We start from the raw sequence: 16,583 nt of genomic DNA on the forward strand, positions 1-16,583 counted from the left end.
CCAGAATGTTGTCCAGCGACCGCTCAAATGAGCGCTCCCGCGAGTGCCTGCTGGTGGACAGTGTGCGGTTCCGATCTTTGTCCGAGGTGGAGTCCGACATGGAGTCCGACTTTTTGTCCGCCAGCCCCGGAATGTAGGAGGCGCTGTTGCTGTGGGGGCTGCAGTCCACCGCCGCACTGGCACTGCTCTCGCTGACGGAGAGCTCCGTGCGGCTGCTGCGGTCGGCGGCGGAGTGCATGGACTTCTCTGGGGAGGCGGAGTGGCGGACGTCCGAGCGGTCCAGGAGGGCTGAGGAGCTGTGGCGCAGCTCCACTGGGTCACTGTGAAACACAGCGTTCGTCTCTGATCTACATCGTTCACTTTTAATAATCATCATAATAATAATAGTAGTAATGACAATATAATAATACTACTAGTAGTAGCTCCAATGGGTCCCTGTGAAACACAGCGTTCGTTTCTGATCTACATCGTTCACTTTTACAACTACTACTACTAATAGTAGCAGTAGTAGTAGTAATGATAATATAATAATAACACTAGTAGTAGCTCCAATGGGTCCCTGTGAAACACAGCATTTGTCGTCTTCTTTCTTCTTCATTCATTCGCTACAACCACCACGTTCACTGTATATATAACATATATATACACGAGTGGGTTTTAATGTGTATTCTATGATCCGTTTTTACCCCACCATATAGGCAGCCATATTCCATTTTCAGGGGGTGCGGGGGTGGGGTGGGGGGGGGTGCATGCTGGGTATGTTCTTGTTTCCATATCCCACCGAACACTGACATAGATTACAGGATCTTTAACAAGCATATTTGGTCTTCTGCTTGCGAAAACACAAGAAGGGGCTCCAGGCACAAGCAGCTCTGCGCATATGTTGACCTGGGAGATTGGAAAAATCTCCACCCTTTACCCACCAGGCACAGTTACCAATAATCGAACCTGGGACCCTCAAATTCAAAGTCCAACGCTTTAACCACTCGGCTACTGCGCCCGTCGCACATCACCAGGCCAGCACGGGGCCTCGAACCCTGGTCACTGGCGAACACTGGATCTGAAGTTCAACACCTAACTGACTCTGTCATGGTGCCCATGTTTGCGCTTACAGGTAATGATAAAACATTAACTCTCTCCATACGGACGGCGAAAGATAATGATAACATGATAACAATACTAGTAGTAACTCCACTGAGTCCATGTGAAACACAGCGTTCGTCTCTGAGTGACATTCATCCACATCATTCACTATCAATAATAATAATAATATCAGTAATACTATTAGTAATGATAATGTAATAGTGATACCAGTAGCTGTAATGATGATAATCATCATATGCATTCATAAAGCAATTCAATAATCAAAGTAACAATAATAACGATAATGATTGATATACAGATAATTATTTCAGTTTCAATTTCTCAAGGAGGCGTCACTGCGTTCAGACTATACACCCTACACCACATCTGCTTAGCAGTTGCCGGATCAGCAGAATATAGCACGCTTAGTCAGGGGGAAAAAAAAGAATAAAAAATAAATAAATAAAACAAATAAAAATAAATATATGAATTTGTAAACAAAACAAGAAGAAGAAATGATAGAAATAATGACAACAAAAGTATTAATAATCATGATAATATTATAAGAATATTATAATAAATAACAGTACAACTAATAATAACAATAACAAAAACAACAACAATAACTGTAGAAGTAAAAAAAAAAAAAAAAAAAAAAGGTGCATTTATATGGTGTTTACCATGGGGCTCTAACCCTTCACATTGTTGCAAACGGAAGCAAGAAAGCAATGTATAAAAATTTCTGTTTAAAAAAAAAAAACATGAACAAAAAGACAAAATACAAATAAACAAAAAACCACATATATCGGGTGTCCCAAAAAAAGTGAAACGCTTTTTCACAAGTATTTTCTCAGTGATAGAAAAACTGAATTCATTGAAAATTTTCACACAGTGACAGGCGTTAAAGGACAGGATGATTATATTATAGGAGGAGATATCGGTGGAAGAAATATGTAAAAGCATTTCTGCTTGGAAGAAACGGCTTCGTTTAGTCGTGGAGGAAGATGGAGTCCACATTGAGCATAAACTGAAATAGTGAGTTTTCCTCTGATACTGGATTTTTTGACATGCTGTTTTGAATTTGACAATACTCGCATAATCTGCGTCCAAACTTTTAGATATTTTGCAGACTTGTTGATGATACCCTAAGGTTACTGTGTGAAAATTTTCAATGAATTCGGTTTCTCTATCATTGAGAAAATATTTGTCAAAAAGCGGTTCACTTTTTTGGGGACACCTGATATATGTGGTTTTTTGTTTGTTTGTATTTTTGTTCTTTTTTTTTTTTTTAACAGAAATTTTTATATATTGCTTTCTTGCTTCCGTTTGCAACAATGTGAAGGGTTAGAGCCCCATGGCCCCATAATAATAAAAAAAACCCAGCAAACAACTTGTCACGGTGAACATTCATCTCGACCTACCCTGTCCCATCCATGGAGGCTGATGACGGCACGTCCTGAGCAGGAGCAAGTCCACTAAGGGGCAATCCACTGGCAGCACCACCCAAGTTCAGCGATTCCAGACTGGACGTCAGCGTGTCCCTCGGGAAGCTGAAATGATGAAACATAATCAACTGTGGTATAAACCATCATCAGCACAAACACACACACAGACACACACACAGACACAGACACACACACACACACAGACAAGTGACCTTGGAATTTCTAGACCGTTTCACATGCACCCACTGATGTTCATTGAGAAAATGCAGTTAAATGGGAATGGAGCGAGATTCAGTGGAACTTAACCCTATTCCTCCCAAGTAAATCTGCATGCATTACTTCCCCTTGCCCCAGTAAACCAGCCTGGAACTGTCACTGTGTCTATCAGCATAGATGCACATTCCCACACCAAGCGTAGAAATAGCGGAGTTATTTCCCATATTGGAAGGTTGTTATAACTAACTAAATTAGTAAATATAAGGTCATGGAAAGTTCTTTCAATCATATTCACATTGATTCATGAATGAAACCAAAAACCAGACTGCAAGTCACACACACAAAATTAATTTGCTGTGAGCTTTGTGTATGGCATGGTTGAGCTTTGTGTATGGCATGGTTAGTCACATGAATTTCTTCTTCTTCTTCTTCTTCGTTCGTGGGCTGCAACTGACACATTCACTCGTACATATGTACACAAGTGGGCTTTTATGTGTTTGACCATTTTTACCCTGCTATGTAGGCAGCCATACTCCGTTTTCAGGGGTACATGAATTTGAAACTGCTGGAGGTAATTAATTGTGTAAATTAGTCAACAACTGCAAGCTGTTAGCCAAGCTGAAGGTGTACAAGACGGTCATCATCTCTACTGGTGTGAGACCTGGACCATGTCTAGGGAATACATCATGTCCCTGGATCACTCCTTCATGTGCAGTCTGTGCATTATCCTTGGCATATGGTGGAAGGACAATATAATCATCATCATCATCATCATAATGGATACTTATATAGCACACTAACCAGAAATCTGCTCCAGGTGCTTTACAAAAACACTTTTGTTTGCATAACACATTACATCAATGTTACGTACACACACCAAACTGTGACTAACAAACTACACACACACACACACACACACACATCACAGATCTACTGCACTCATCTAGATATCTTGGACAGAGCACAGGCGCTAGGCCATAAGCATCAAAACCATCATCCTAAAAACCCAGATTTGTTGGACTAGGTACGTTATCCGAACACGTGACTCCAGAATCCCCAAGCTTGCAGATCCTCCATAGCAAACTCTGCCTTGCCCCCCCCTCCAAAAAAGTGAGAAGGACCCCCCAAAAAATGCTTTATAGACTGCATAAAGGCCAATAGTGTGCACACTGGAATTTCCACAAAACAATTAGAGGAGCATGCACATGATAGGACCAGCTTGCATGCACCAGTTAACAAAGCATACACATGACAGCTTTGAGAAGAAGCGCCACAACAGCATCAGCAAGGTCCATGAGAAGAGGGAGGCATTAGCAGCTCAACACCAAAGAGCCTGGGCGATTTTCCTGCCCTCACTGTGGATGCCCATGTGGTGGTGGTGTGTCCATCGAGATCGATGATGACCATCGTTGTCATCCAGCTGGGGGATGGGGGGAGGGTGGTGGTGGGGTGGGGGGGAGGATGCTCATGAATCTATCTGTGAATGCGCAGATGGTTGAACAGTCCAATCTGCGCACAAAATGTTCGCTGACAGTTGGGGCAGACAAAGACAGGCATATCATTGTCAGGGAGCTTGTTTGCCCGTGACTTTCTGGCCTGCCTCTTCTGAACAGCTGCAGCAGTCCTGTTGGCCTCGCACAACTTGGCCTCGCACAACTTGGCCCATGTAGATCCAAACTGGGACCCCATAGCCATATTAAATACAAGTCCACACCAAACGAGACAGAAGTGCATAGACACATCATTGTCGGACACAACACACTACCAAGAGGAGAGAATTGAAATGCCACCCAACCTTGAACAAGAATTTAGATAGATCAGTTAGTGAAATGATGTAAAATTTAAAACTGTTGGAGAACAATGGAGGAAAAAGTTGCTTAGCACTCTGGCACAGACTGAAAGAACACATCACTGCTGGTGTAACTGTAAAGTTCTGTGTCCTCACAAGATGACTGCATGTGAGTTTAATGACTGAATCTCTATTTAACCTGAAATCAAATAATCTAGTAAATAGAGTAAGAAAATAGTGAAAATGGATTGTGAACAACATTCATTTGATTTATCATTATCATCATAATAAGTTTTTGGGGGTCATTTCAACTATGCATGAAAATTCCTATTAAAAGAGGTCCATGAATTTAGGATTCTGAAACAGGAATGTCCTAATGTCCCCCACACACATATCTTAAAAAAAAACTGAATTGTATTTTATGGATTAGGTTTGGTGTTGGTCATAAGTCATTCATGGCATCATGATGCAATATATGAAATGATCCATCAATGTGTTAGCAAGCCAGTACTTCACTTACTGATTTCTCATGACTGCAGTTTTAAACTAAAAGAATTTTTTTTTTTTACTCCTCTTGGGTTTGACATTGAGCAGACAAACATTGTAAGCAAAAAAAAACAAAAAACAAAAAAAAAAAAAACTTCTACTAATATGGGAAACAAAATCAGATGCTGAAACAAAGCCATCATCACTTTCTAGTTGTGAAATGCAGTGGAATACAGAACATACCAGTTCAACATTTTAATTTCCAGCCATTCTCCTCCACCGAGTTGGCTTTGATACACTGGACATTACAATTATAAAACCATTGTTCACATCATGGACTATGTCACAAAAGAAGCTTGCTTATGATGACCCAGTTGAGAAAGATCAAATGACTGGTCAGAACAGCTGCAAGTTCACCTGCTCTGCAAACCAGTCATCAAGAGTCTTGATTAGAGAGAATTCTTCACCCATTCTGTAAATGGGAAACTCTTCCCATTTACTTCATTAGTATTATATACCACAAACCATGACAATGTGATCCTTTTGACTTAAGTCAAGACCCATTCCATACATAAATTCATTTTCCAAATGCACTTTTATCATATATATGCATGACAGTGATAACCATTTTTATACTGTCCTTTACTAGCTTTAGGCAGCATTATTTTGTTTTGAAGGGTATGTTTGTGCTTTACATAACCAAACTTACACTGACATGGATAACAGGATCTTAAAAATGAGCATTAACTTTCACTGTTTCAGCCTGTGTACACACAATGAAGGGGATTAACTGAGACACAAGCAGAACAGACCTGCACATAATGAGGACATGGAACTGAAGAACATGATCTGAAAAATAGTGACAGACAGATTGCAGTTGTGAAGATGCGGAAGTAGAATTCAGTTCCCGTTCCAGCTGCACAGTATACTGCAGTGTTTTTGTTTCTGCTTTTTTTTCCCCTCTATTTTTACATAATCCAAAAGAAAAAACAAGAACAAAAAACAACAAAAGCACAATACTGTCCAGAGCAGTCAGCATGATACAATCAATGCATCAGCATAACAAAATAAAGTTAAATAATGACTGGGATGCGTTGTTGGTTGTGTTTTTTACATGCTACCAAAGTAAACATTACCAGTAATGCCACACACAAGCCTGCAGGATTTCCTGGGTGATAAGTGAACAGTGAGGCCAGCTCGCTGTGTGGTACACAATACACAGGTATGGTTTTGTGCTGTGGCCAGCTAATCAGCACCATGCAACTGACAGTATTCACAGCAACTTAACATATTCCAAGTGCACTCTCTAAACCTTTTTTGAAATATTCAGAGAAAATATCTAATTACTTTAAATTAATTGAAATGTGTTACAAATCAGCACAGGGCTGATCCAGTAACCATTCTAACTTCAAACAGAACACATCAACACGACAACAGTAATAAAAGCGAAAGAATTCTGTCAACGTTTTACTGTGCTGAACTGACCAAAATGTAAATATTCAAAAGATGGTCACTTCAATTTGTAAACTTGACGGGTGAAAAAGTGCGCACATAACAGCAATCATGCTTATTCAATTCCTTGTTGAGTTGTTCGTTTCACTTTGAGGAAAGCACAACATATTCTTCACGTGTGTTTGTGGCAATTCACAGTGATTTTTCTGGAGTCTGGCAAAATGGTGAAAATGGCTCACAACAACATCCTGGGATTTAAATTTTAACATGACTGCATATGAAACACTCACAGTTTAATCTTTCTCCAATAACACATACATTGTGAACCATCCTACTTCTGAATTATATAACAAGGATGCTGGGTTGCCTGGGTATCATCAGCATTGTAAACAGTGAAATGGAATGAGACATGACCTAGTTTTGCACAGAACTGGTACTCTAATTCTAAATCTGTTTATTAATTAGACAGATGATATAAAATGTTGACAAATGAATGGGATGTAATAAAAGAATGTATTCCAGCCTTAAAGAGTTAAATGAAAATGAAATGCTATCTGAAATTATGGTCAGCTGAACATTTACATTCCACAGGCTTCCAGTATTCACCTCTCTCTGGGAGACAAAATAACACAAGTTACAACCCAAACCCTACCATATAGTCTGGATAAATGTTTCCTGACACTTTTTCTGGTACCCACATCTGACAGATAACATTAACAACCAGATATCTCCTTCACCCACCACTGGTCCCTTCTCTTGCATTAAAACTAACAAAAAAGAGTGGAACAGAGCCAAATATTTGCATTATCATGAGGAGACTCAGTTTGTAGTTAATTAGAACAGCAGTCTACGCTGCAAAGCTCTCCTGACTCCTTGTTTATATCACATGAAGCTATAGTTGAAATGGTGGAGATGGGATGGATGAACGATGTGTGTCAAAAAATGCTCTCCTGTAGCAGAGGCCAGAATTTTGCATGGAGAAAACGACCTGTGGATGGCAACTTGGGTGCATGCCAGTACGGCAAGGCCTGAACACTATCATTGCTTCTCATTCGCTCTGCTCAAGAGTCCTGCAAGAGAGCTTTGAGTGGGCGTGTGTGTATCCCATTGCCAGGTGAACAGAGAGAAACTTGTGTATACTCATACTGCATTCATATGGGATCCATACCAGTCGACTAATTGCACTGGGGGTGGGGAGGGGGGCAGGTACTCAATCACATGCAGTTGCACACACATTTAAACAGCGTTGCAAAAAGAAAAAAAGAAAAAAGAAAAGAAAAAGAGTGTGGTAAATAAAGTACAAAGCAACAAATGAAATTAAAAACTGGGGGTGAGAAAAGGTGATGTCCGGGGGGTAAGTGAGAATTGGGTGTGTTTTCTAGACCTATTATGCTATCAAAGACAGTGATTTTAATTTTGTCATTTGTAATGAGCCGGCGAGCTGAACCAAACCTAAACTCTTGTGGTCTGTTTCAGTTAACTTAGAATAACTTATCCAAGAAAAAGAATAGCACTATTTTTACCGTGAAGAACGAAGTTTTGGAGATTCAGCAGCAGCGATAGTGGTTACGTTCGGAGCAGAATCAACGTGGAAAAGCACAGATTGTTTATATTTGGTTTCCCTGTTGACAGGACTGCCCCTGTCGCTGTCCACGTTGGAACGTTGATATTCAACCGTTATGACGCTTCGTTTACCTTGCCGACTCATTCTTCTAAACTAATCCGCCAAGCGTGGGCAAATTTGCACTGTAAGGAGAAAAATCGAACCCTCTCATTTCGCATTATGTTGACAAAACCAAACACGACTGAAACGGAAGTGACATGTTGAGATATCAGTTTCGTATGTAAGAGTAAACCGGAATAACATGAGTAAATCATATTACTGGAAATGCTGCACACGTTATCACTATAATCTTACTTTCACTTTTTTGCTTAACGCTTTTATAGTTATAGTAATTCATAATATATATGGTTACAGCTGCGAAACTGTGGGTTATCATGCGCTGTTATAACGCGTTCCTGCAAGAAACCAAAGCAAGACAATATGGACCCACACGACGACGATGTAAGTGTTGAATCGCTAATCGTGATATTTCTCATCACGTTATTCAAAGTAGGAAGGTTACCGAATGATATTACAGTTGTATGAACCTAATGAAAAGGATTTTGTTCATTCGATGTTTTGATGAAATGCAAAAATCGCTCGTTGCTAATGTAATCACCGCATCAGACCTACGTTTGGTATGTATCGAATGTCAGCACATGCCTTCTTTTTCTTTCCTCATCTTCGTTCACTTACGTCACCAACATCAACTTGTTGGTGAATATCGTCGTACTTGGTGAATACTGGATGATCCTATGTTTACACAACGCAGACACGAAACTCGAGGAATTAAATAATGAAAATAGTAAACTCCCAAGCTTTTTCACCGAAGTTTGACTGGAAATATAACTGAGCCTTCTGTCATTAGGCTCAGATGATAAACCAAGGGCCCATGTGCAGTACGCGCTTGGTGCACTGAAAAAGAACCCATGACAACATAAGTGTTATCATCTGGCAAAAATCTGTAGAAGAAATCTACTCATCTGTGTACACAGATATGCATGCAGTCGAAGGCCAGACTAGTGCATTGGGTTATGCTGTTGGTCAGGCATCTGCCTAAGATGTGGTGTAACATATATGGCTTTGTCCAAATGCAGTGATGCCTTCTTGAGAAACTGAAATTGAAATCACTTGAGCCCACTGCAGTGATGGCCAAAACTGGCTGCTGCAGGGTAACTGATCTGTATCCTGAACTTTAATGCATATATATATACACACACACACACACACACACACACACACACACACACACACACACACATGGAGAGAGTTTATGTAGTAATAGGTCTGCAAGCATATCTGTTGGTATTGGAGACCAAAGTAATCTTCACTCATTACCCACCAAACGCTTCTGAGATTGAACCTAGGAACCTTTAACTAGTTGGGTGCTTTAATTATGGGTCTGTTACTTAGCACACTTTTATAGATTTCTTACCATTTCACAATCATGATTTCCAGCAATCTTCCAGTGTGAACATGATGCTGGCAGATATATAAATATATATATATATGTGTGTGTGTGTGTGTGTGTGTGTGTGTGTGTGTGTGTGTGTGATATAACCTATTTTTCAGTATCAACAGAAGGCAGACACTGACTGAGACAGACTGACTTATTAGAGCCAGCCATGAGCAAGCTTCCTTCATTGTGGCTTTTTCTCTATCAAAGTATCATGTTTGTGAATACCAAATGTACACCAATTTCACTCTACAGAGAAGAACTTAATGCCAGTCCCACCCAGATTCATACAATAAATGTCTGTACACTGTGAACTGAGTATTGCCCCCCTCCTCCCCCTCCATCCCCCCTCCTGCCTCTCCCCTTCCCTCAACCCCTGCCCCACCCCTCACCCCAAATAAACCCTTTGTGTTCCCCTCCCTTGAAGAGGTCCATAATCCTAGTATAGACCAGTTTATATTCTAGTCAGTCATGTTCCCTCCCACATTAAACAGAGCTGATAAAGGATCTACAGGATTGTCATTCGGGTGAATTCCCATTCGCTACATTAACTGGATGAGCCGTGGTGGAGACATGAAAAGAAAACAGTGGTTGGAGTTTTCTTCTTTCTCACCCTTTTTCTTTTCTGACTTTTTCTTCATGAGTGTCCCCCCAACCCCCTCACTCTCATCCCCCCAGTTATAGTGCATCCATTGTTATCAAATTATTGTGGTTTGCTATGAAATCAAATTATTGTGGTTTGCTATGAATATTATACTAATGGAGAAGAAGAGAAAACATCATTAAATAAAACTCACTGACAACAAAATTCATGCTTTTAATAGTGAGAAAAAAGAGATGAATTGTAACAAACCCACTTCATATTCTCCTCCTAGTTCCCAATGTTTAGGAAATCAGATTTTAGCTGAGATGAGAAACTGGTGCAACTTGTCAGACCTTTAAGGTTTATAATGTAAACAGAAGAGAGAAAAAGTGGATAAAAGAATAAACCTTCAGCGTTTTGGGAAGGCATACAAGAGAGAAGGCAGATGCAAGATACAAGAATATATTATTATCTCTAAAAGAGCAATTGTTGATGTATTTGCAGTTAAAAAAGTGACATATAATACATTAACTCACTCAGTACGGCCAGCCCTCTCTTCCCCTCTACACAGACCCCTTGGATGTCCAGTGGGTGTCTCAATGACCCAACCTTTAGCTTCTGTCGTCAGAATTGTGGTATTCTTTGTCAACATTCACCTCTTCAGTATAAGAGCCTTCCGCTTGCAATATTTTGATGGTGGTAATTGGGGTGAAACGCTGTTAACATCGTCTCTTTCGCCGTTCGTATGGAGAGAGTTAAAAGATTTTTTATATAATATGAAAATTTAAAAAAAAGCAAAGGCATTTCCTACACAGAACAAACCAATGTTTGATCATGACATCCTTGTTTAGATTAGAACACTAATGCATTTATTTATGTATAACAGTAACACAGTAATCTCAGCATACATACCAAATTCAGAGTAAAGAAATGACACTACAACTTATACAAGAAAATGCCAATAAAGGAAGAAAAGTAAACAGATTCTGTATAAAAAAAAATTTATAAAAAAAAACAAACTGATTTAATGATCACTTATAGCATAAACATACACACACACACACACACACACACACACACACACACACATCTAAGACCTAACATGTAGAAAGTCAAAGTAAAACACCACATGCACAGTCTAGTCAATGTGTTCATATAAATTCCTGGCATAAAACGCATCCCTCTTTCTCCATCTTTCTTTCTTTTTTGAACAAACAAGCACGCCCATGCACATGCACATGCACACACAAACACACACACACACACACACATGCACACTCACACACACTCACACACAACAACACACACACACACACATGTATACATGTATATATTTGTACACCCAGCGAAACTCAATAGAGTGGGGATTAACCTCATAGGAAGTGAGGATGGAATTGTGAGTCCAGCAATAAAACTGGTTTCCATTTTTATTTTCATATTAGCTTACTTTAGAAATTTTTTGTTGTTGAAATTACAAGCTTATGGTTTATAATCATAGGGACACTTTGTATGAAACATTATAATTATTGCTATTATTATCTCTTTTTTTTTGCTGATGTGATTACATATGATAAGTGTAAAGATATGGAAGAAACATTGTGAGGATGTGTTTGAACTAATTACTGTAACCCATGAAATGTATAATTTGTAACCTTCAAAAGACTTTGTTTTCCATAGATAGATGGACAGATTGATAGATAGATAGGCTTTGCTTTCTATAGATAAATAGACAGATAGATAGATAGATAGATATCCTTGGAAAAGGGGATGGTCTGAGAGGGTCTGGCAGTTTCTACAAAATGTATAATCATAAACTGAATTACACTGATGCTTTAGATCAGACGTGCAACACTTTTGCATTTTAAATAGTTGGTACATAGCATAGTTCTTGCCATGGGTGAGCTGTGGGTCTTACAGAGACTGTGATTTCATATCGACAGGCCAGAATTCACCAGAATCAGCCTTACGATGAGTCGCTAGAGGTTCCAGACGCGGAAGAGATAGCCAGCACCTACTCTCCAACACCCCGAGTTCCCAATCCTTCGGGTGAGACAATTTTTGTTTTTTTTGTTTTTTTGTTTCTTTCCTCTTTTTTTTTTTTCTTTTCATCTTGTGTTCTCAGGGCTGTATCAGGTTTGATTACCTAGAAATCATTATTGTCTTTTATGTATGCACAGTGATTTTATAATATTGTTATAAGCAAATGCCAAGTCTGCTTTATTATCTCTTAGCAGAAATTCAGTTGTGGTTGTGAAAACTGCTTATTATACAAACATAAACAAAAATCTGCCGGTAAGACACATGTACCGGTACATCACTACATGTACTGAATTTATAATGATGCTGTGAAATGCCTTTGTTTTGAGAGAGAAGAGATCATTTAGCACACACACACAAAATTAGTTTTTTTTTTAATGAATATGTCCATGGATGCTCAGACTCCAATTTTAAATATGTGTTTAACAGTTGACAGCCAGGAATAGTCGGTAAAACCTGACCCACCTTTCCAGAATCAGGCAACAGTTTTCCTTCTTTGGGATACAGTTTGTGTTTGTTGTATTTGTATTTCTTTTTATCACATCAGATTTCTCTGTGTGAAATTCGGGCTGCTCTCCCCAGGGAGAGCGCGTTGCTACACTACAGCGCCACCCATTTTTTTGTATTTTTTCCTGCGTGTAGTTTTATTTGTTTTTTCTATCGAAGTGTATTTTTCTACAGAATTTTGCCAGGAACAACCCTTTTGTTGCCATGGGTTCTTTTACGTGCGCTAAATGCATGCTGCACATGGGACCTCGGTTTATCGTCTCATCCGAATGACTAGCGTCCAGACCACCACTCAAGGTCTAGTGGAGGGGGAGAAAATATCGGCGGCTGAACTGTGATTCGAACCAGCGCACTCTTGCTTCCAAGGCGGACGCGTTACCTCTAGGCCATCACTCCAGTTGTTTGTTTTTTTTCCAAATTTCTTTAGACTATCATATACACAGAAACTTAGCTAAGTAATAGTCAATCTAATAGTAATTCAAAACAAAAAACAACAACAAAAGAAGAGGAAGAAGAAAATGTCATCAACAAAATGAAGATGCCATTCTTTTTGTTGTTGTTTTTCTTCTTTTTTTCATTTAACTTTGAACACCCACTTTCTCTACATCTTAATAGTGAATGTGAGTATGAGCAGAAATGTATAACTTGTGTTGTGGAAAGAGATGTCTGTCAGACAGATTGGCTTGGAAAATTGATCAGTTTAGGTGTTTATTTTGGGATTCCATATCAATCGATTTGAGTGTTGATTTTGGGGTTCCATGGTGATCACTTCAAGAGTGTGTTGTTGTTTTTTAAAGCCATTTCTGTCAGTTTGAGTGTTTATTTTTGATTCCGTGTCAATTGAGTATTTATTTTTGGTTTCCATGTCAGTCAGTTTGAGTGTATGTTTGGGATTCTGTGTCAGTTCAGTTTGAGTGTTTATTTTGGGATTTGATGTCAGTCAATTTGAGTGTTTACTTTGGGATTCTGTATCAATCAATTTGAGTGTTTATTTTGGGATTCCATGTTGATCAATTTGAGTGTATATTTGGGATGCGTTGTTGATCAACTAGTTTGAGTGTTTATTTTGGGATTCCTTTTTGATCAATTTTTATTTTTATTTGGGGATTCTTTGCAGATCAAGATGGTATGTGAAAAACTGTCCTGTCTTGAAACATTCCTGCTGTTTCTGGCATTAATATTTCACTTTCTGAACATATATTTCTTCATGGCATGGGGTCTTCTTTTGTGTCTCAGAATAAGAAAAAGAAAGAAAGAAAATTTTCTGTGGGGATTCTGGATATTACTTTTGTTGTATGGGATTGGGTTCCAACTGCCTTTCACTGAAAATATTATCTATTATAAATTATTATTACTAATCAATGCTGTCAGGAAGTTCTCACATTCTCCATTACTAACTCTTGAACTAGATGGTATATGAAGGCAACAGTTTGACTGTGCTAACATTTGTTTATAAATGTTGGAAAGAAACGGATTTATTTTACGAAGAAGACTGTTTAGACTAGTTTTAAGTAACATCCTTAACTTGATATCAACTCAGAAGACTAGATTAGTTTTTAGGCCAGCATCTCGAAATTTGTAATTTGATGTCATACTTTCCCCCAGAGTGAATGTGATGTGACTTAGAGGATAGGCACTGTATAAATATCCGTATCATTCATGCATCGTTCAGTTTCCTGGGAAAATACAGGCTGATATAAGGAGAGTGAGGCCAGAAAGGGGTGTCAGGACCATTCATCAGGAATGGACCAGATTTGTTTCTCTTGGATTAGGATCTGTCATGGTGACAAGTCCCAGTCGTGGACTTTCCTGTTTTGTGTGTGTGTGTGTGTCTGTGGAGGGAGGAAGGTGTGAAGGAGTGGGGATGAGGGGTATTTGTCAGGTGTGTGGGTGCGTCCACATGCACATGCATGCAGGCATGAATGTTTGTGCGAGTATGCCTCTACCTTTGTGTGTGTGTGTGTGTGTGTGTGTGTGTGAGAGAGAGAGAGAATGCGTATGAGAATGTGAGAATGTGAGCATGTGTGTTGGGGGGGGTTGGGAGGGGGTGTGAGAGAGATTATGTCGTGGTTGTTGTTTAGTGTGTGTGTGTGTGTGTGTGTGTGTGTGTGTGCACGCTCCTGTTTGCATACACTTAGAGAATGAACTATTCATGTGCACACACATGCCATTCACATGCATGTTCACACACACACACACACACACAGGGGAATAAATTTTAAAGCATTGTGAAACAGTCAACACAGCTGTGTAGTACCATCCACCAACTTTTTAAAAGAAAAAAAAATGAAAAAAAGAAAAGAGCCAAGCGAGAGATCAGTTGAACATTTCATTCAGTTTTAAGCTTTCTCTAATATTGCGAATATTGTATTGTGATAAAATTATTTACTAATAAACTTGTATGCACACATACAGTTAGGACTGCCTAATATGTGTATATATGTAATATGCACAGAACCAGAACTGCATAAGTGTGTTTAATACTCAGAAGTTAATACACACGATGGGCCTGAAAAAAGGCATCAAAAAGATATGAGAATATTGTTTTCTGATTACTTCCCCCTCGCTCTCTGTGACACTCTGCTTCAAAGGCATCATCAGTGTACGCTGTTCTGGCTCCTCTGTTGTGCATTGTCTCCAAATAATATATTATTATATATATATATTCTTTATCGCACATTAGAATTATTATTAATCAAGCCTCATCATTTGATCATTTTCATCTTCTGCTTTCATCTTCAATCTCCACAGTGAAAGCTCGAGAGGCATTACATCAGAACAGAAGAGGTGACTCTTTCTCTTTTATTTATATTTTATTTTTTTTATTTTTTTTTTTTCTTACCTGTGCTCTATTTTTTCTCTTTTCCTGAGCACCAGAGTTTGATGTTCAACTTCTGCAGCTTAGTGTACTGGGTGTCAAAAGTTGGTTTGTTATGCAAAATGCATGCTTTTTTTTAATTATTATTATTAAGCTTGATTTGCATGTGTGCCATGTATGAATGTGTCTTTGTTTTCATTTAAAAAGTTTGTGTTTAGTGTATTTTTTTTATAAAACTCATTTTTATGGATAAAAAAAGAATCATGCATGCTTCGGTTTTAATTTTTGTCGTTTTAGTTGTTGGATGTTACTTTAAATGCTTGTGGTTTTGAAACTTTGTTAACAGAACTGGTTTCCTTTTGGAATACTTCTGAGGGAAATTGATCATGTTTTTTTTTTATTACTACTAATCATTTTCATTTTCATACCTTGTATTTTGAAGAATGGGTCATTTTGTGTGCTGCTTTCATGGCTGTCTCATGGCATACATATCACATGAATATTTTTCTGTTTATTTTGATAGTGTCAAGAATTTTGAAACATGTTTTTCACTAGTTTCCTAATCCTTTGCATGCACATGAACGCATGCACACACACACACCCACACACACCTCTTATGATACGCTTATATATAGGCATATTTGCATACATGCTTACACATACACACACACACACACACACACACACACACACACACACACACACACACACACACACACACACACATGCAACATTCCTTACCTTTTTTAACCTCTCTCTTCAGATTCACAAATACCATTGTCATATCCTCACAGAACGAAGAGTTGTGCCTGTCTGTAAGTCATCACTTTTCGCTTCATTTTTCATCTTTTTCTTTAGCTGTGTGTTTGTGCGTGTGTGCATGTGTGTGTGCATGTGTGTGTGTGCGTGTTTGTTTTCTTGCCTTTTTATTTTCTCTGTGTCTTTCTGCTTCTTTGTGTGTGTGTGTGTGTGTATGTGTCTGTGTGTGTGTGTGTGTGTGTGTGTGTGTGTGTGTGTGTGTGTTGCATATATGTGGGTATTGTCTGACTCTGAGCATGTTTTTGTGCTTGGCACTTTGGTCAGTTTTAAGCACTGATACTTTAGTTCA

General features: G+C 38.9%; 2 protein-coding genes across 4 annotated transcripts in view; one reads left to right on the plus strand and one right to left on the minus strand.

The window, feature by feature from the left end:
• LOC143291605 (protein Aster-B-like) overlaps nt 1-8,161 on the minus strand; it is a 46,023-nt gene extending 37,862 nt beyond the window's left edge. Inside the window, exons 1-3 of the mRNA XM_076601556.1 lie at nt 7,995-8,161; nt 2,505-2,633; nt 1-320 (exon numbers count right to left, since the gene is read on the minus strand). The exon at nt 1-320 is cut by the window's left edge and continues 155 nt beyond it. Coding sequence (XP_076457671.1) covers nt 1-320; nt 2,505-2,518 — 334 coding nt within the window. The 5' untranslated portion in view covers nt 2,519-2,633; nt 7,995-8,161. The remainder of the gene's footprint in view (nt 321-2,504; nt 2,634-7,994) is intronic.
• Nucleotides 8,162-8,468: 307 nt separating this feature from the next.
• LOC143291606 (intraflagellar transport protein 46 homolog) overlaps nt 8,469-16,583 on the plus strand; it is a 41,163-nt gene continuing 33,048 nt past the window's right edge. For 2 of the 3 annotated variants that reach the window (XM_076601558.1, XM_076601559.1), the window contains exons 1-2: nt 8,469-8,536; nt 12,054-12,159. In XM_076601558.1, coding sequence (XP_076457673.1) covers nt 8,516-8,536; nt 12,054-12,159 — 127 coding nt within the window. In that variant the 5' untranslated portion in view covers nt 8,469-8,515. Of the gene's footprint in view, nt 8,537-12,053; nt 12,160-15,408; nt 15,445-16,583 lie in introns of all 3 variants that reach the window. The other variant, XM_076601557.1, reaches the window with a different exon arrangement.

The sequence above is a fragment of the Babylonia areolata genome, chromosome 17 (assembly GCF_041734735.1).
Source record: "Babylonia areolata isolate BAREFJ2019XMU chromosome 17, ASM4173473v1, whole genome shotgun sequence".
Lineage (NCBI taxonomy): Eukaryota > Metazoa > Mollusca > Gastropoda > Neogastropoda > Buccinidae > Babylonia > Babylonia areolata.